Raw genomic sequence first — 21,036 nt, 5'->3', positions numbered from 1 at the left:
AAATGATGTCTGTGTGATGTGGAGCTAAGGGAAAGGGAAGAAGTTAATATCTTGCTTTCTCAGTGAGAAATTTTCTTAGAAAAGATTTTAAAAGAAAGCAAAATCCTTTCTGACAAATTTACAGTGTCTTTACACAAATTATTTTACTTTTTGATAAAAATATGAGATTTACATTCAACCCCTGTTTGGGAGAATTAGAAACTTTTAAGTTTTGTTGCATCTAAATACTTTCACATTTTAACTCCTGAAGTAGAGCTATTTCAGGCACAAATAAATAACCAGACATTTAGTTTATACATGTCAAGCTTAACCAGGATTTGCTAAAATGAATTAAGTAATTATTGCAGAAAGGACAACTGTTCTAGGTTGGCCTTATTCATTTGCCTTTTTTTGTGTGTTGATCTAGAAAAAGAGCAGGTTAGAGGTAATTTGCACCATCTAACCATATAATTATAGTTTTAGTTTGAACAGAAGCTACTATGTTAATGGCAACAGTCACAGCACAGGTATTAAAACTCTGTTGAGAAAATTCAGTTCATTGTTTTATGGATATTGAATGGACATAGAAAATATCAACATTCTTTCCAAAACTCATCAAGGTTGGATTTTACAATTACACCAAAGCTTTCTTTTGTACTAGTTAGTGATCAAGAAGATCAATTTTCTGCTTCTAAGTCAGGGACTTTGACTGCAGAGAGTTTACCAAATTTATGTTTGATACAATTTATTATTATTAAGCAACTTAGACACTAATGACTACTTGCTGTTTAAATGTTAAATTATTTCCTTCCTGATAGAAGTCCTTTTCTTTGATTAATACCACAAGGAAATTCCAAGTCATGTCTCTGCACAAAGCACAGAAAATAAGGACATAACTGAGTGCATAAAATATAATCACATTTCAGCAATTATTGTAGCAGAGCTTCTTCATCAGCTTTGTAAATTATCCTGGCTATGAAGTCACAAAAGTCACCAAAGAAATATTCTAGTAAACAGAAAATGATCATTATTAAAACATGCAGCTTTTGCTGACATTCCCCATGTGTACATATTTGCAGAGGCAGACTTTAGACAGCATTGAGATTTAAGCTCACTTTTTGTCCTCCTATTCCCAACCTGCTCTTCAGGCCAGCAGGAGGGGTAAAAGGCAGCAAGACATAGAGGAAGAGAAGCCAGACCACCCAGAGGTCCATCATCTGCACCAAAATCCCAGAGGCTAAACCCGAGAAATACACACCTAACTTCCCATAACTTGGGACACAGTTTGTGCAGATACGCTAATGCAACCTGCCAGCATTGTCAGGAGGCTTCAATAGCATTGCCACAAAAACTTGATTTCCTTTAATTTGATCATAGAACCCTTGTTTGAGAGGCCATAGTGCCTCGTGGTTGGAAGCGTGGGTTCGGGAGCCAGTCCAGCGGGATGAAGATTCTGGTTGCACCGTGTGCTGTGTGTTTCTAAGAATGTTAATCAGTTGTTCTGGTCCAAAGTTTTTTTCATACAAAACTAGAGACAGCAATATTTCCTGCCTCACGCAGTTGTTGTGAGGATTAAATGAGTTAGTCCGCAGAAAGCCTTGAGAGTGCCCGGCACACCATCACCAGAGTCAAGGGGACATGTGGCAGACTGAGTGCAGCGTTGGCTGGCTTTTCCTCCATAAGCCAAGAAGGGCAGCCCCAGGCGGGCAGCTACACTGGTCAGTTTATGATCCTGGATGTTATGGAAAGCCATGTGAAATTGCTGATTATGCTGGGCAAGTAGAAAGAGTCCAACAGCCAGGCCCAGACAGGCAAACAGATGTTTCGTAGAGGACAGAGCCTGTTGGTCTTCTGTCTTATAATTTCACTCACCACCTCTCAATAATAAAATAAAAAGCTAAAACAAATAAATAAAATGAGAATATTGCATTTCCTCAGTACTCTTCAAAAGCAAAATATGGCTATGTGAAAAGTCAGTTGCTTTCCACAAGCAATCTTGGACCTTAGACCCACAAGGGAAGCAGGACACCTGCACAGTTCATTGGTCCATTCAGTTCACTCACTCGTCTTTCTGGCCAGGTGCTCTGTCTCCTTGCTGGAAAGATTCGATTGCCTCTACATGGGTTTCTGAACAGGTTGACTCACGAAAGTCATGGTCTTTGAAGTCACGCTTTCACAGCTCGTTTGGAGAGAGGAAGCTCTCGTTGCCAGAGGTGAACAGCCATTGTCCTCAGGTTGTCTTTCTCCACAGTCTGCAGGTGACGAGTGTGATGAACCAGGTACAGTTAGATGTACCTGCTGGATGACGGTTTCAGCCCTTCTCTCAGACAAACTGTCATTCCTGGTTTCTTTTCCCCCCTTAGTACCGAGCCACTGCACTGCCAGCCTTCAAGTATTACGTGACCTGCGCCTGCCTCATATTCTTCTGCATCTTCATCGTGCAGATCCTGGTCTTACCCAAGTAAGTACATACGGTTCTACGTTGTCATTCTCACTGGGTGTGTATTTCTGCTGGACTCAGTTATACTAAGGGTTACGAGAGGATGCACAGTTTCCAACGGAGCGCTTATGTAACATGGGCGGGCGGCAGGCAGGGTGGGGAGAGGACGGCGGGCAGGGGAGGTGATTTCAGGCTCTGTGAAGCTAAGTGGCCCCCGTGTCTTACTCAGTTTTAGTAATTTTGAATTTTCAAAGTGGACATGTTGATTGACCTTCCAGGGATTTTTTAAAAAATAAATTTAACCATTTTACTTTGATTTCCATATTATTCTGATGCTCATGTCTAAGAAATGTAACCCAGTAAGTTTACCCAGAAAGAGCAAAATCACCAGATGTTGTTTCTAATAAACAAACAACACTATTCTGTATTGAAAGGACAAAACCTGCTCTGGGCTTACTTTGCCCACCCCTCCATTCTGATTTCATGTTCTCCCTGAAGCCCACCCTCTCCACCATCTCTGAGTGTTATGAGTCACTGTCTAGCTTGCCCCTCCCAGGAGAGACCTGGGTACAGAGAACTGGGTAACCAGATTTCACATTTTTCCTCCTACTGGTGAAAACCCAATCACTCCATGATTCCTAGGTAGACGTTCTCTTATACCTTATTAAGGAGTGGAATGTAAGTCAACTGACTTTCTTTAAAGAAACTGATTTTTTCTCATCCTACAATCTAAAAGAAAATGCTTGTCCTTTCAATAATTGGGGATAAGAAAGAAATTTAAGAAAAATTTTCTTTCCACTCATCATTACCTCTTTTGTAAAGGCCACAGCGACCATTTTCAATCTAGTTGGAGTTAGTTGTATTATTGCATTTAACTTCAGCGGTGCAGCCAGCATTCGTGGGCAACCTGAATTGCTGAGTCTGGGTTACAGTTTGTCTCATGAAGATGCTGAGCAAACTAGAAAGAAATGGTCTGCCTTTCCCTTCATACCCCAAAGGATGTTCTTCTGGACAACTAGCCAATACCAAGGCATTTAAAGATTAATAACAAGTGATCGTATTATTCGTACATGTACAATCCCAAAGCTATCTGCCCCCTTTTAGAAGAGGTTCCCACTGGCCACCCCCTTCCTCCTCTTTCCCCCCATAAATGAGCATTGAAATACATTTGCCAAATGAGTTCTTCCTCTGGACTTACACAGTCTTCAGTGAAATTTGCCAAGGTCAACCTGTCAGTTTTCCAATGAAAAAAAAAAATGCTAACAATTAAGCTTCTTCTAAGTTCCAGGCCTCTGCCACATGGTACAGGAGAGAAACAGCTGTTCCTGCACAGACAGGGCTTATGGAATAGTAAAGCCGAAGGGCATGTAAAAAGTGATGTAGTTGAAACAAGTGTTACCAAGGGGAATGAGCCCTTATTTATACTCTAAAGTAGAGACATTCATTCATTTTTCTACATCTTCCTATTGGATGAGTATTTTCATATTTTCTACATCACAATTAAGACAGGGTTTATCACCTACTATTTGGGAGGGGAGAAAGTGACCAGAGCCTTATAAAATACAATGCCAAAGAAGACAAAAGGACTTCTGGGGACCAGGAAAAACACTCCATGGAATTACACTTTAAAAAAAATCAAGTTGGTGTCTTTTCTGTCTTCGCTTTTATTTTTTTGTCTCTTTTCTGTTGTGTTGTTTTATGAGAACCCATCGAAGTTCATTCCCTCAGGCATCATTACCAATTATTGTGTTTCTCTTGAGCAACAAGTTGGATTTTGAGCATGAGTGTTGTGAAATAGGTACGGTCACATTTCCCTCTCTGTGTTGGCAGTTAGAAGGCGCAGAGTAAGGTCTGCGGACGCCTTTCTTGGAGACTTTAGACCTGCACTTTCTATACCGGCCTCACAGTATAGTATAGTATAGTATAGTCTTTTTCCTTCATTTTTCTTTCACGTTAATGTCCTAATTTTTCTTTTTTTTAAAATTCTTACTCTGAAATATTTCAAAGATACAGAAAAGTACAGAACATAATATAATAAATATGCATTTGCACACAATCCAGATTTCACAAATGTTGAGCCTGTGTCATACTGACTATATATAAGTTTCTGTGCTCTTGGGGACGTTATTGGTTGGGTATGCTTCCTATAAACAGTACCTATTGTTATGGGGTTTTTTTGTTTATTCAATCTGATATCTTTTTGTATATTAATGTGACTTTATTCCATTTGTATTTTGATGCTTTTATTGATGCATGTGGACCCACTTCTACTCTCTTATTTTATATTTCATTTACTTTGCTTTTCTTTGGTTTTCCCCATGCCCCAAATCTCCCACCTTCTTAACCTCTAAAGGATTGATCAAGTTTTCTTTATTCTTATTTTTCCTTTACTATATATAGAGAGCAGGGGGGAGAGAAGGGGGATCCTATATATTTTCTTTCAATGATTACCATTGAAATTTTAACACATATTCTTAGTTTAATAAATTATCAAGTTAATCATTATGTCTCTTCTAGGTAATTATTTCTTAGGATTTTAGTTCCAGATGGTAATTACAGTCAATATTGATTTAGACTTACTCACATTCTTTATCATTTTGTTTGTTCATCAGTGCTTTGTAAACATTATTTCTTCCTACAAGTTTATACTCCTTCTTGCTGATGTGTATCATTTATTAGTTCCTTTAGTTAGTATCTGTGAGTCGCAATAGCTCCTTTTTTTGTTTGTATTAAAACATCTTTAGCTGCTTTATTTCAATTTACCCTTGAATAATAGTTTGGGTGTAAAATTCTTATTTTCCCTTACTATTTTGATGATATCATTACATTGAATTTCAGCTTCTGTTGTTGCCAAGGAAATGTCTTCTGTCAATCCCATTACATTCCTTTGTAAGGAATCAGTCTTTCCTATTTGTATGCTTTTCAGCTTTTTGGGGGGGGGCGTGGCCAGGATTTTTACTGTATTGTTTCTAGATATGCACTTGTTCTTATTTCCCTACGTGACTAGTTGTGATTTTTGTTCAGTCTGAGGATTCTTGTCTTTGCTTAGTTCTTAGCAATTGACTGCCTGTTTCACCTCACATATTGCTTCTCTCTTTTTCTCTGTCCTTTCCTCCTACAACTCTTATTAATTGTACATTGTGCTGTTCATTCTGTGCTCCAGGTCCTGTAATTTTTCCTCAAAGTTTCCACCTCTTTAATTCTTTGTGCTGCATTCTGGTGAATTCCTCATCCACAATGAGTTTATAATTTCAAAGATCACTTTTTCATATCTAAGAAGTCTACTTTTTATCTGAGTTTTTCTTATAATTCTCTATTTTGCCTATGTTTTATATATTTTTTTCCATTTATTTTCAGATTTTAAACATGTTGTATGAAAATATCACTTGTTTCCTTCTGTTATTTATGGTTCATAAGTGCATGAATTCTGTTATTTACTCTCACTATTTTCTCTTTTGTGGTCATGTGTCTCCTTCTGTTATCTGTAATTTCAACTGTGAGTTCATCAAAGCAAGGGTTTAGGTCCATGGTGATCTCATGTGTTCTGAGTTCTGAAGGTATCACTATGATATAGTTTTCACTGTATTTCTGCCAGGACCTCTGGGGTTCACCAGTTCAAGCCACAGTATTTTTTAAAAATACTTAGCTCATGTGAGTTTGATTAGCCCCTTAATGTGGATCAGGATTGGGGATCTCAGTTGTCAAAGATTATTCCTTTTCCATTTATGACCCTACATAGGTACTTGGCATCCCTGAAAATTACCAGGCTGTTGGGCATAGTTTTTATGTTTCCTGATAGGACAGGCCTTTATGCCTTCTGACTTTATTCACGAGCTCAGTTCTAGTTTTCCATTGAGAAAGTCCTGTGAGCATCACCAACCTTGTACTGACATTAAATCTCACATTCACTCCATGGCATGTATCAGCCCCTGGTCCCTCCCGGGCCATTTAGTGTCAGTGCCTCTTGGCATTCTACTTTGAATACCCTCTGTGTGTCTAGTGTGTTCTCTTCCTTGCTCTGAGTGCATCCATTTAAAAATAATAATTCTGTTATATTTTATGAAGCATGTTTATTGAGATAATGGCGTGTCTCACTTTTTCTAATATGCCCTAGCTTGTTTTTAAATATGCTGAATTACATTTTTATTTTGTTTGTTCTTTTGGTAAACTGCTTCATGTTTGGGGGGGGGCGGGGAAGGAGAGAAATGATTAAATGAGTGAGTAAATGAATAAATAGTGAGTGAATGAATAACTAAGGAGGAACTTACGACCTTGAAAGGACCAGAAAGGGGAAGTGTTTCCCTGAAAGGGGGCCTTACATCATCCCTTTTGGGCCCATAATTTTCAAATCGGGCTCTAGTCTCAGGATTTGAGCAGATGTAATTAAATTATTAGTTGGCCCCTCTTTTTGGAGTTGTTCTCTCACTTCTGTCAGCTTTGTACTATAACTTTATCAGAAATGTGAGCTACCTTCAAAGACCAGAAATGAGTGAGCATGAGTTTTTACATTTTTTAGTAGTTTCATTCATATTGACTGCCAAACTAAATAGATTATGTTAAACCATTCATGGCAATTATTAAAATAAGAATGTTTTTTTCTAATAAGGTTCAGTGGGATATCATATGTTTCATTACCCAAGCAAAATTAAGAATAATGACATTTTCCTTAAGGAAAATTAATAGCAAATTATGATATAAAATGTCTCTATTATTTCCACTGAGATTCTTTAATACGCATTCTGTTACTCATGTTAATAATCAATGCTCATTAATGATTTAATAATCATTTCAAAAGAGTTGCTTTTATTTTGTTATCTTCAAAAAGGGGAAAAAAATAGGAGAAAGTTTAATGGTAGAATCGTTCATGTCCATTGAAAGAGGGCTTGGTTTTCTAAACAGAAATGGTGGAGAACAACTTTTGTGAAGGCAGTTTTCTTTGGTGGGCAACCAAATTGGTTGGCCCCCATATTGGATACCATGAAGGTAATTTGCTCCCTGCGTACCTTGATGCAGTGGATGTGAATCTTTGGGCAAAGCAAAAAATAAAGAAGGAAGAGAAGGGAAGGGAAGGGAAGCAAAAAATGAAGCAAGATAATTCTCACTGTCCAAGATAAATGAACCAGGTACCTTTTACTGAGATGAACAATATTCAACTCTGGATTCAGGTCACCTGAAAGTAAGGAAATGCCTCACAGTTAGTAGCTTGAATATAAGTTAGAAGTTTTATTCCTTCTCCATAATCAAAGGCCCGAGGTCCCTCAGATTCCTTGGGAGTCCTGGTTCCCTCCAGCACACAGCTCTGCTTTCCCTAGAGTTTGGTCCTCATCTTCATTTCTAAGATGGCAGCATCTGCATTCTGAGCAACAAGATGGAGGAACAGACCCAGAAGCAGAAGGCAAAAGCATTTATAACTGAGTCTCTGCGGATGCCTCCAAGAAACTACCTCATGACACTTTGGTCTATAACTCAAGACTGAGATCTTAGTCACATGTGCAAACCTAGCTGCAAGGGAGGCTGGAATGTGTAGCCTTTAGTCTGTGTAACAGGGTGCCCATCTGAAAATTCTATTATCAGGAAAAAATGGATTTCATGAAAACCAGTAATCTCTCCAGGAATGAAAGGTGATTTTAGTTGTGGTTACCTATATGTCACTGATACAGTAAGATTTGAAGGACAATAACAAAAAGGGAGCTGAATGCATTTTTACTCAATGAAACAGGCCATTATACTTTTACTTTGTATCTGGGCAATATTCTGAGCATTTGTAATAAAAATAGAAATCCATAAGAGAAATTCATACATACATTCTGTCCATCATTTGTGGAATCACTCTACAGCTGTTTATCAAGCTATCGTATACCAGGCATAGTTCGAGATGCTGGGGAAGCAGCAGTAAGTAACCCCCCAAAAATCCTTTCTCTCATACAGCTTACATTCTATTAGGAGGCACAACACTAATGTAATAAACAAATACATGTTAATTCAGTTGTAATAAGCTTTAAGAAAAGTTAAAAGAGTAGGCTACTATAGAGTGAGGGAAGGTGGTAATTCAGATGAGGGCTGTCAGGGAAGGCATCACTGATTGAGTGATATTGAAGAGAAGTCTGAATGAACTGAAATGAGAATTACGTGGATATCTGGCAGAAGAACATTCTAGATGATGGAAGTCACAGGTGTGTTCAAGGACCAGCAAGGAGGCAGGATGGCAGGAGCAGAGTAAGCCCTGAGAGAGTATGGAGATGGGATCACAGGAGCAGTGAGACGGGCAGGTCGTGGTGACCTTCACAGGCTACTGGAGAACTTCGGATTGAATGCTGAGTGTGATGAGAAGCCCTGGAAGGTTCTCAGCTGAGGACATGCTGTGGCTGTGCTTGGGGTATTGTTCTTGCTGTTCCGGAAGAGGGAGAGAGGAAGACCAAGGAAGATGATGGTTTGCACTTGAGTAGCAGTGGAGGTGTAAAAAGTGATCAAATTCTGAGATGTGTTATGAAGAGCGATGAGGAAACTCTTGCTATTAGATTGGAGATGAAGAATAAGAGAAAGCTAAGTTCTGTGGATTGTTTTGTTTTTTGTTTTCGGCCTGAGCAAATGGAAAAATTGGGCAGCCATTTACAGAGAGGGAGACGCCAGAGGAAGGAACAAGTCAGAGAGGAGCATAGAATGAAAGGCTCAGCTCTGAGCATCAAAGGCATGTGTGTGCATATTAAGTGTCCAGGTGGTGGGGCTTCACGGTGGGGAGGGGAGGGTGTATGTGAGCCAGTGGCTCATGGAAGGAGTCAGAGCTGGAGTCATAATTTGGAAGAATCAGCGCGTAGGTAGTGTTTATATCCCTGGGAGGTGATGAGCTCACCTAAGGAGTGAGTGTAGAAAGAGAACACCGCAGACCTTCGGAAAATTCAGGTCTTCAGCCCTTATTGTTGGCATGAAGTGGAAGCTCTTATCTCTGCCAAATGTAACTCCTTTTCCCTTTCCAGCCTCACAGGACTTTCAAGTGGGCGGAACATCTCAAAGCTGCTAAGTCCTATTATCGGAGAAAGGCTGCAATAATCTGTAATGGTGATGAATATTTAAATGCCTTTTCTCCTTTTCATTCTTCGATTCTTTCGTTTAACAAAGAACCTTTCATTTTGAGGTTCTATCACCTATCACTTAAAGAGGGGGGGATTTTTATTATTTCATGCTAATGTACAGTTAAAGTTTTTTTTTTCCTTTGGTTCTTATTATCCTTGCTAAATACCATGTAACAGACGTGAACAGAGCTTTGATGAGAGAATCTGCATCATTCTCAGGGGGAGGAAGCTGAGGGCACAGAGGGAGAAGGGATACGAAAGTCATCACATTAAACAGAATTCCAGAGAAAGACACTGTTATGTACCCATAGAAGTGGTTTATAATTAATATAACTCTTAGATTTGGGGGGAAGGATGTATCTCTCTGCTGCATTTTTCCTGTCATCAAAAGTGCATCCGCATCTCCATGAGGACCACCTGTAAGCGATAAACTAACCGGCAGAAAACCAGAAGGAGCAAAGACCTTGTCTCAAATCAGCCTTTTCCATATACTGTAACAATACACTGTATTAAAGTGTCCAAGTCAAAAATTACCACTAAGAAGTGTAATTTTTCTTGCCTCCTGACAGGGGAGAGTCAAGTTTGCTTTACAGTGAGTATATAAATCAATTATGCCTGTTTGTTTTTTAAAAAAAATTTTGCAACCAGAATGTTAATTAAAATTGATTGCATTACACAAACAACCAGATACTGTTCACTGTATCCATGCTTAATGAGCCTGAACACGCTTTTGATAGAACAGGCAGGATAAATGGTTATATTTAAGAGCTTTTGACCAACCATGAATTTGCCTTAGGGTAGTTCTTGTCCTCTGGGATGAAAGTTACATTCAACCAGACAAGAATGTCAATGTCTGGACTGGAGCACTGGACAGCCCACCCCGGTGGAGCAGGTCACCCCGAATGTGAGCCACTCTAGGTCTGGATCTCAGGTTGTGACATCATGTTCTGCATACAAGATCATATCAACTACACAGAGAGATAGTTGTACTTCGTCCTCTCCAATCTAATGCCTTTTATTTCATTTTCCTGCCTAATTTCCCTGGCTAGAACCTCCAGTATAACATTCCATAGAAGTAGCCATGGCACACGTACGATCTTGGGAGGAAAGCATCCAGTCTTTCATTGTTAAGTATGATGTTACCTGTGTGTTTTTCAAAGATGCCTTTTATCAGGATAAAGGAAATCCCTTTGATTATAGTCTGTTGAGTGTTTTTATAATAAAAGGGTGTTGGACTTTGTTATACGGAGCTATTGAGATGATCATGTAGGTTATCTTTCCTTTATTCTATTAATACAGTGTATCACATTAATTGATTTTCAGATATGAAACCAACCTTGCCTTTCTCAGATAAATCCCACTTGGTCACGGTATATAATTCTTTTTATATGTGACTAGATTCAGTTTGCTAATATTTTGACAAGGATTTTTGTATCTATGTTCATAAGAGATATTGGTCTCTAGTTTCGTTTTCTTGTGCTGTCCTCGTCTGGCATTAGTATCAAAGTGACACTGGCCTCATAGAACCACTTAGTAACTGTTCTGTCCCCTTTATTTTCTGGAAGAGTTTGTGAAAAGGTGGTACTAATCCTTCCTTAAGTGTTTTGTTGAACTCACCAGTGAAGCCATCTGTGCATGAGCTTTTCTTTGTGAGTAGTTTTTATTTTTGTTTTATGTTTTAATTACTAATTCAGTTTCTTTACTTTTATAGGCCTATTCAGATTTTCTATTTCTTACTGAGTCACGTTTGATAGTTTGTGTCATAACATACTTTTAAGAATACTCATTCCTGCTTTAATGAGCATTTGTCATCCATTCCACCAAAACACAGATAGTTCATCATATCAGGACCACTGTTTTCCTTTATCTACCTCTCGTCCCCCTTTAATGGATTCTGACGTTTGAGAAGAAGCAAAGTAGGGGTCATCAGATACATTAAGGAAAATATATCACCAGATACTGTTCACTGTATCCAGTGGATTATTATAAAATGTGGGAGTCAAATTTTAACACGCTTATTGTTTTCTTAGGCTCTAATATAGCTGTTTGACCCAATTCCAGAATGTCCAGGATTTCTATCAAGCATCTTCATGGTGGAATAATTATTCCTAACAACGAACATTGAAATGCACTTTAGAAAACAAGAGCCTATGAAACTCACTATAGTACATGAATCTTTTATTTAAATTCTGATTCACAAAATAAGTCATATGATTCGAATATAGATTAAACCATGATAACTGTCATTAAATCTGTTGAGATTTGTGTAATTAAAGGCCAGTATAATCCATTATCACTTATCCATTCGTAAGGAAATTCAGCTATGGCATATCCTATGGAATATATAGATATTGTCTCCATACTTCTAATTAAAACTGAATGGTTGGCTCTTTTTCAAAGGGAAAAGGAAGAAAGTTGAAGTAACTGATTTTAATTATTCCTAAGTTTCCATCTAACCACTAATGCTATCATAATACCTAGAAAAAAAACTTGAGTTAATGGATTAGAGTCCTGTAAAGAGAACAGAAATGGCCTCAGGTATTTCACCATGGGAATTTAATAAAGTGAAGTGCTTACAGAATGAGGGGAAAGCTGAGAAACGAAACAGGAAAGCAACCAAGTGGTGAGCAAGGGAGGAATCTGCTACCACCCTAGGTTTGAAAGGACACAGGAGGGACGTGGTATCACCAGAAATGCAGGATCCTGGACTTGCCTGCAGAGGCCAGAACCATGACCATGCAGGATTTTTCCCCGATAGGGATCTGGAACCTCAGAGACAGCAGGAGTTGCAGCCCGTTCAGAGAATGGCTGCTACATAGAGAGTAAGGAGAGATACCCATGCTTCCTCCTTCCCCCTTCCAGTCATTCCCTGCTACTTCCCATTGGCCAAACCTTGTTAGAACCAGTTGGCAAAGAGTCTGGAAAATGGAGTTTGTAGGAGATGGAATGGAAAAGTGTTTGAAAACAAACAGGAAATTACCAGCACACTTAGTGAAGAATTTTCCCAAATTTGTTGAAATGCATTAGCCTCCAAAGGCAAGAACCTCTGTGAACAGCAAGGGGAATAAATATAAATAGCACTACATGTGGTGTGTTATACTCAAACTGTTGAAGCCAAAGAAAAAAAGAAAGAAAAAAAAAACTGTAAATGAAGCCAGAGGAAAAAAGACATTTCATACAAGGCATCAGTGATGGAAATATTGGCTGACTTCTTATCAGAACCACTGATATAAGCATAGTCAATCCTGAATTAAATATTCAGTAAAAATATTCCTTTTCTTAAAAATGAGATGAAAGATATTTTGCAAATGAAAGAAAGCTAGAGGAATTCATTACCAGCAAACCTATAGTATAAGAAGTGCTAATGGAAATTCTTCAAGCTGAACTGAGATGATACCAGAGGCAAACTTGAATCTACAGGAGGGAATGAAGAGCAGAACATGCTTAATATGTAAGAGTATAAAAGACTCGACCCTTATATTGTATTATTTTTTCTAAAAGACTGCTGATCATTTAATGCAAAAATAAGAACTACACTGAGAATTAAGATGCAGAGAAGAGCGGGATTGTATTGTTGTCAGGACCTTATGTATTTTCAAAGTGATGCAATATTAATGCTAAGTAACTTCTGATAAATTAATCATGTATATTTTATTTCTTGAGCAATCACTAAAAAGTACAAAAAGATATAGCTAAAAAATCAATAGAAGAAATTAAAAGTCCTATGAAAATATTAGATTAATGAAAAATGGCAAAAAGGGAGAAACAGAACCAAAAAGACACGAGACAAATAGAGAACAAATAGTAAAATGGCAGATTTAAAATAAAGAATATCGACAAATATAATGGACCACACCATACAAGCCAAGCAGTAGGACAATAGACAAGAGATGGTAATATGATAGGTTTATTATTAAATGTATAAGGACTAAACACTCCAAATAAAAGCATGACAAAGCCACGTACTGTCTACAAGAGATGCTCTTTAAATACAGAAGGAAGTTAGGTTAGAGTTAAAAAGATGGAAAATAGAGATCATATAAACAGTAAGCATAAGAAAGTTACTGTACATATGTTGATACCAGACAAAGTAGACATGAAGGCAAGAAGTGTTAACAGAGATAAAGAGCAACAATTGAAAACTGAGGAAAAGTTCAGTTTGTCAGAAAACATAAAATCTTTAATGGTGTATACTTAAAACACAGCTATAAAATACCTGAAAGGAAAAAAACCTGAAAAAAAAAAGAGAGAATTAGACAAATCAATAATCAGATTTAGATATTTAGTATCCCTTTTATATCTTACTATATATAAGGATATTGAAAAGCTGAGCAAGATTGTCAACCTATGAATTGGCATTCATAGGACACTAAGTCCAACGGTAAAATACATGTTATTTTAAACTGTACATGGAACATTGACCAAGATATAAAATAAAATCATCTCCACAAATTTGAAAAGATTGAAATAAATATGAAAAGATGAAAAATTTACAGACATACCTAACTATACCAACGCCAACTTAGAAATTGAAAACAATAGAATATCTAAAAATAATCCCAGCTATTTCAATGTTAAACTATATACTTCTGAATAACCTATGAGTCAAATTAAAAAATCAAGACAAAGTAGAAAATGTTTGGTATATCAAAGTAAAATGTGTGGACTGTATCTATAACACTAATTTAGAGAGGATTTAGAGAGCTTTAGAACACTTATATGTGAAATAAAAGAAAGTTAGAGTCAGTTGTTTACATTTCCAACATAGGAAACAAGAAAAAAGATGAACAAATCCAGTGACTAGAGGGGAATATATACTAAAGAAGAAATCAGTAAAACAGAAAACAACCAACAGAAAAAGCAACCAACTTTTGGCTAAAAGTTGGTTCTTTAAAATTTATTTTAAATGCCTAACCACTAGCAAGACTGATCAAGAAGAAAAGAAAAGTAATCACAAACCACCCAAGCTAATAATATAAGGAATAAAGTGGGATTTACTACAGATCCTACAGACTTTAACAAGATAAATATGGAATGTTATGAACTACTCAAGGCCAAAAATATCTACAATTTAGATAAAATGCGAAAATTCATTCAATATACAACTTATCAAAACTGATGTGCATGTAATCAAAATTTAAATGCGTATTTATCTATTAACTGTATTAATTTTTTTTTTTTTACTCAAGTGATTTCTGTGTGAATTTTACCAAACATTTTAAGAAAATAAGATAGAAAGAACTGGTCAAATACTAACAAATTTCATAATTGTGAATGGATGAAAGTGTCCTGTTCTTGGAAAGACACTCAAAGATTGAGGCTACAAGCCAAAGGCCACTTCTGTGCCACCTTTAAAAGATCTAGCTAAAATTAAAAGATAGAGAAATGTTGGAAATAAAGGATGGAAAAGAGTTATTTCAGGAACCAGCTTACAAGAAATAGGAAAGCTGCAATAATATAAATTTCTGACAATATAGAGTTCAAGTGAAAGGCATTTAGCATGAAAAAAGAGACATATTACAGTATAGTCACCAAGAAAAGTTAAGAATCATAAATCTTTATGCACTCCAGCATCTCTCTGAAATAAACAGACACTATTAAAATGTTCAGATGTATTTACAAACCCACAATCTTAGTTGGAAATATTAATACATTCTAAAATTGACAGACCAAATTGAGACAGTAAGTCAGCCCACTGGGGATCTAACTAACTCATCAGGCTCTGACAATAGATATACTGAAAGAACATGCTTTGTTTCCAGCAAAAAGAGAATATAAATATATATCATTTTTAGACATTCATAAGACATAATAGAAATAGAATGTATTTATCACATCACAGAAGAAAAAGAAATTGTCAAAGTAGAAATAACAGAGACCACAGTCTCTGATCAAACCTAATGAAATTAGAAATAACAAGGACAGACCAAAAATAAGCTCCTTGTGGAATTACTCTTGTATTAAAAGGAAATGGAAATTGAAATTATAGGCTTTTTAGAAAATAATGGCAATGAGTAGCTATAAATCAAAAACTGTGGGATTTGGCTAAAGCAGTAATTACAGGAATATTTATGTCCTTAAATGCATTTATTAGAAAATACAAAATATTGGCAGTAAATGACAATCAAGAAAAAAGAACAATGAAAGTTTAAATAAAGAAGGAGGAAGGGTTTTTTTATGTTAAATCAGAAACCAATAACATAGAAAATGATCAGAAAGCATAGACCTTAATTATAAACCAAAAGTTCATTCTTTGAGAAGTTCAACAAACATGCAAAGCTTCAAAAGTTTGATCTAGAGAGAATAAGAAAAATAACCTTAAGGACAAGAAGAAATCGCTTCAAATATGGCTACTTCTACAATTATAAGAGAATATTAAGGAGATTATTTCATATTCAAAAATCTAATGAAATGGATAATTTTCTGGGAAAGTTGAACCAGTAAACATGACAGAAATGTGACATGTCTACTCCTAAAAACAGAGAGGGGGTCAGGAATACAACTATGTGGATTAGAAAACTAATCAACTGTGTGCACCCTGACTGTACCACTTGGTAGGGGTGTAACTTTAGGCAAGTTCCTCAGCTTCTCTGGGCATCTGTTTCTCTTTGGTAAAATGAGGTAATAACAATAACTGCTGTCCAGGATTACACATACATATAAAGCCTTTAAAACAGTGCTTGACACATACATAGTCAATATCCTGTCATCATACTATCATGTCATCACCCCATCACCATCACCCTCACTATCACCAGATGGTTTTATAGCTGAGACTTACCAAACCTTCAAGAAGAGATCAGTCGTATTTAAGCAGTTTCAGACCTGAATTCCCTGGTGGTCCAGTGGTTAGGACTCCGCACTTTCACTGCAGGGGGCACAGGTTCGAACTAAGATCCTGCAAGCCGCAAGGTGTGTCCAAAAAATAAAAAATAAACAGTTTCAGACCTAAGAGAAAGCTATAATGTTTCTGAAGTCAACCTTATGCAGCTGGCATCACCTTGACACCAACAAGGAACCAAGAGAGCACAGAGTCAAAGAAAACCCATCAGAGCTCTCTTATAAAGATGCATGAGAAAGACGGCAAATGGAAGTTTAGCAGATGAGTTCCTGTGTCTCTCCTGGGTCACAGGAGTAACGAGAGCCCTCCGTACACTCCCTCCCTCCACACTGCCTGGCTAATAGGAAGCTCTGAGAGTCTGTGATGGAGAGATGCTGAGATTTTGGCTTCTAAGGAGTGATGTCTGAAAAAAAGGGGTGTTTGGGATAGGGAAATAAGGAGGCATACGGTGCTTCCCTTTCCTAGGCTGTGAACCACTCAAAACAGGGATGACATTGTACTCGTCTTTGCACCATTCCAGCCCAGCATGGGCCTGGCCATGAGACTAGTCAACAAACAGGTGTATTTGGTATATATACACCTTCCTAGCAGACACTTATTGTTACTCATAAGATGTGAACAAATGTCATTATCAGGCCAGGTATTTGAAAGCATTGTGCACCACGTCTAGGAGCTAACTCAGTACCTCATAAATATATCATTAGGTCAGGTTCAAGGGCATAGTGGTTTGAAGTCCAGGTTTTGTAGATCTTGCTTGATGTGTAATCATCTCTCAAGATAGAGTAGGTGTCTGAGTGTGAGCTGAGCGGACCCTTCCCTTCCTGATGGCTTGAGGGGATTACTCAGTTCACTGATTACTTGCCTCTTTTCCCTCCCCGAGGGGCTCACAGCTGTGCACTCACTGGGCATTTCAGCTTGTTGCTGGTTTGCATCTGAGTCTTCCTTTCAGTGGATTTACTTTCAGAGTGCCCGTACGCTTCTCAGTGCCAGTTTTTCTGTCTCTTCGGTATCTCTAGCCAACCTCATCAGCAAGAGCTTCCATTGTGGCTTCAGGTATCACTGACCTCTCTTTGGATGCTGCATCTGAATTTCATCCAATTATTCATTATGGCTCATCTTTTTTAATACCCCAAACACTGCTTCCTTTGGATTACATGACGTTTTAAGAGGCCTTGAATTTTTTAATTATTTAAAGGACCTCTCGGAAATGCATACAATTCTTATGGCCACATTTATCTACCTGTAACCGGTCGGTGGCAGAACCTGTAACTCAGTGGGCACATTTTCCACATGATGACAGGAAGCTTGTGTGTTCATTGGCTCATGCAAGATTGTAAAGGTCACGGCCTGTGAAATCTTTGGGCAACCTCAGTAAACATTTAGCTGCATCAGTCTTGAAGGAAATTGTATCTGGTTGGATTGTCCTGGGGAGGGTGAGGACTCAGTGTTTCCAAGCAAACCAGATAAGGCTCTCCTGGAGGTAGCAGCTGCCATCAACAGAAGGGAAAAGGGCACCTAGATGGACATGATCAGGTGTGGGCATGAGAGGGCTGGTCGCAGAGGCAAGTCATAAAAAGATGGTTTTTCCTTAATGAAGAACTGATTATTGTAGGGCAGTTTTAATGGGTCATAGCAAGTTGATCAGACACAACCATAGATGTTTTTCTATGGACGTATCTTTGGTTTGTTTTTAGCTCCATTTTCATTTCTCAAGAAATTAGGGAGGTTTGAAGTCCTCATTTAATGAAACCCTAATTAATCCAAAAGTATTCATGATGGCTTTCCAGAAAAATCGAAGCTATCCCCACACTAACCTGTTCCTTTTTGTTTCCTGGTAGAACGTCCATTCTCGGGATTTCCTTTGGAGCTGCATTTCTCTCGCTTGCCTTTATCCTTTTCGTCTGCTTTGCTGGACAGCTTTTGGTAGGTACTTCAAATATGGAACTTCTTTGAAAAGTGTGCTCATTGAATGAAAACAGATTTCTTCCTCAAGACAGGGAGCTTGTTGATTTACTGTTTCAGGAGATATACATCCAAGTAGAGAAATATGGGCTCTTCATGTCAACAGCCCAGAGTATAAACTGAGGCAGCCCATGCACAGCCAAGACACTAATCTGAAGGCTACTTGAAATGTTGGCTATCATGCTATAAAATTGTATTTATGTTTATTTGTTTCTGTCAACATTTTTTTTATCTCCTCTAAGTTTTCAGAGTATTTATAGCAGCAAATACTAGTGTAATAGGAGGCTTTTAATGACCGGGAGAATTAAAATGTAAACCAAATGTGTCTTTAATGTCAACTTTTAAGGTATAAAGTTTTGGAAAATATGAAAATAGCAAATGTAAAAATATCTCTTAGTGTTTTAATTTAAAACTAGTCATTGTCAGCACTTATGGTTTAAATGCTAGTTCAGGATATAAGAATTAAATCTCACTGTATTCTTGGGTCTATAGCAAGTGTTGCTGGGTGGCCCTAGCTCTATGAGAGCACCCTAAGAAAGCCAACAATGAGGGCTTCCCTGGTGGCGCAGTGGTTGAGAGTCCGCCTGCCGATACAGCGGACACGGGTTCGTGCCCCGGTCCGGGAGGATCCCACGTGCCGCGGAGCAGCTGGGCCCGTGAGCCATGGCCACTGAGCCTGCACGTCCCGAGCCTGTGCTCCACAATGGGAGAGGCCACAACGGTGAAAGGCCCGTGTACAGCAAAAAAAAAAAAAAAAAAGCCAACAATGAGATAGGAGTGCCAAAAGACAGTCAAGGTTTCATTTTGTTCATCCGAGGTGAGTTGAAACAGGAGAGGCCACTATGAACCAGACTCCAAGCATTGGGTGCATTCTAGTTGGTTATGTGAAATCACTTGGCCAAAAACGGTTAAGATTCCAAAGCATGTCCCTACCTCTGGACAGTAGACACTGCCTCCTCTGCCTTGTACCTTTGCAAACTTTTGTGGGTTTTGTTTGCTATATCATAGTTTAGATGTTTCCAATTGGATTGGAAACTCTTCCAAAAGTGAAACTGTTGTTTCTGATTTCCTCGAATGCACACATGGTATCTTGAGTCTCTTAAAAATCCCCTGAGGACCTTGTAGGTTGTAGTGAAGATTGAGTAACTGTTGACCACGGGAATCCTTGTCAAGTTCTAAGATACAAGGAATTCTTAACATACAAGGGAGCCTGACTTTCTATGTTCAGATTTTCCTTGGGTGGAAAAGCACACAGACTCCACCCTTTCTCTTCCTGTCTCCCAAAAGACTTCTGCAGCCGTTTCTCAGGTTTTCAGAAGAGGAACGGTCATTTGTGGTTCCAATGGAAATCCAAACCCTGTTCTAATTAAAGCATATTCTACCACTGTGTCTAAGTAGCCATCCTTCTCTTTTTCTGTTCCAAGGAATCCAGTCTTGGGGGTGGCGGGAATATAGTGTATATTTAGGGTTTCAAACTGACATTTCTTTCCACTCTCTAAGTTGCTATAGGAAAGAAACAGAGCCAGAGGAGGGAGAAAGAATCTCCTGAGCAACTTTGCTGCCTTGGTGGGAATGCTTTGCTCTTATATAACGTCTCCCCTCTCAGCCTTGGTATAATCTGACCTCAAAGGTTCACGAAATGTTGAACCTTTCGTGGCTTTTGGTCCCTCCTGTACCTGCCAGTGGTGCCTCAGGGTGTTCAAAGTCCAACATTCCTGGCTCCTGTTTCCTCCCACTCCCCGAGGGCTTCCCAAGACTCTGACACCCACACACCAGATGCTAGGAAGTTCTTAACTCTGTGTTGTCTCAAAGAGAAAAGTTCAAGACTGCAAATGAACTAGTGTTTCATCTCCTTCTCACAGGAAGCCTGTACTTTGCCAAAGTGGTCAGGAAGACCAAACTTGAAGACATCTGGTCTTGCTAAACTTGAATCAATAGGATCTGTGAATGAGTCTGCCCCCAGAGGCCAGCTGTGATGCTTGGTCCAGATGTAATCCTGGTAAAATTCAAAGAGGAATTCTTCTCATTCCAGTAATAGGTTCTTTTCACTCTTTAAAACATTCTGAAAGGATTTTTTTTTTAATCTTTCAACATCAAACATACTCATGCAGAAGGCTTTAAGTGTGCTTTCTAGTCTACCCTCCAAATTCGGTCAAAAACTACATATATCACCTTTGAGACTTTGGTTAAGTCTTTTCCAAGCCACAGTTTCCTCACATGGAAATTGGACATCAACCATCCTCACAGCTTCTCGGGATGATTGGAGATGTTAAATGGTAAGGACCTAGCAGGATACCAACAGATTTTCAACAAACAGCTAGCATTATTTTCCATCACTGCATATTTTAGAGTGCCTATTCTTAGAGCACTTAAGACAAACCCATTTTTAGGCAACAAACAACAGCATTAACTTTTTAAAAATTAATATGAGTTCTCATAGTGTTTTGAACAAAGATCAAAATGATAAATGCTTGCTTCTGTCTCTTTAAAAAAATAATTACAGTTCTTACATGTGACATTTAATGTAATACTTGTGTCACTCTACAAACAGCAAATTTAAATTGAAGAAGAAAAGAAACCTATGTATATCACAAATATTCCACAGTGGTCATAGAGAAGTATGAGGTTTTATTTTGATTTGCACTTACTTATGGATTAAATACTGAGTTTATGAAAGAATGCTGAATATCCCAGACTCATCTTCTATTAACTGATGTTCACCTTCTGAAAACTTAAATGCCAAA

At 38.1% G+C, this 21,036-nt stretch overlaps 1 protein-coding gene across 1 annotated transcript in view; it reads left to right on the top strand.

Annotated features, from left to right (window-relative positions):
- The window catches only part of ADCY2 (adenylate cyclase 2), a 432,035-nt gene that overhangs the window by 328,196 nt on the left and 82,803 nt on the right, over positions 1-21,036 (top strand). The window contains exons 14-15 of the mRNA XM_060009679.1: positions 2,343-2,440; positions 18,169-18,253. Coding sequence (XP_059865662.1) covers positions 2,343-2,440; positions 18,169-18,253 — 183 coding nt within the window. The remainder of the gene's footprint in view (positions 1-2,342; positions 2,441-18,168; positions 18,254-21,036) is intronic.

Source organism: Delphinus delphis, chromosome 3 (assembly GCF_949987515.2).
Source record: "Delphinus delphis chromosome 3, mDelDel1.2, whole genome shotgun sequence".
NCBI classification, from domain to species: Eukaryota; Metazoa; Chordata; class Mammalia; order Artiodactyla; family Delphinidae; genus Delphinus; species Delphinus delphis.
Note: the sequence above shows the minus strand (reverse complement) of the source record. Positions and strands in the feature narration are given on the sequence as shown.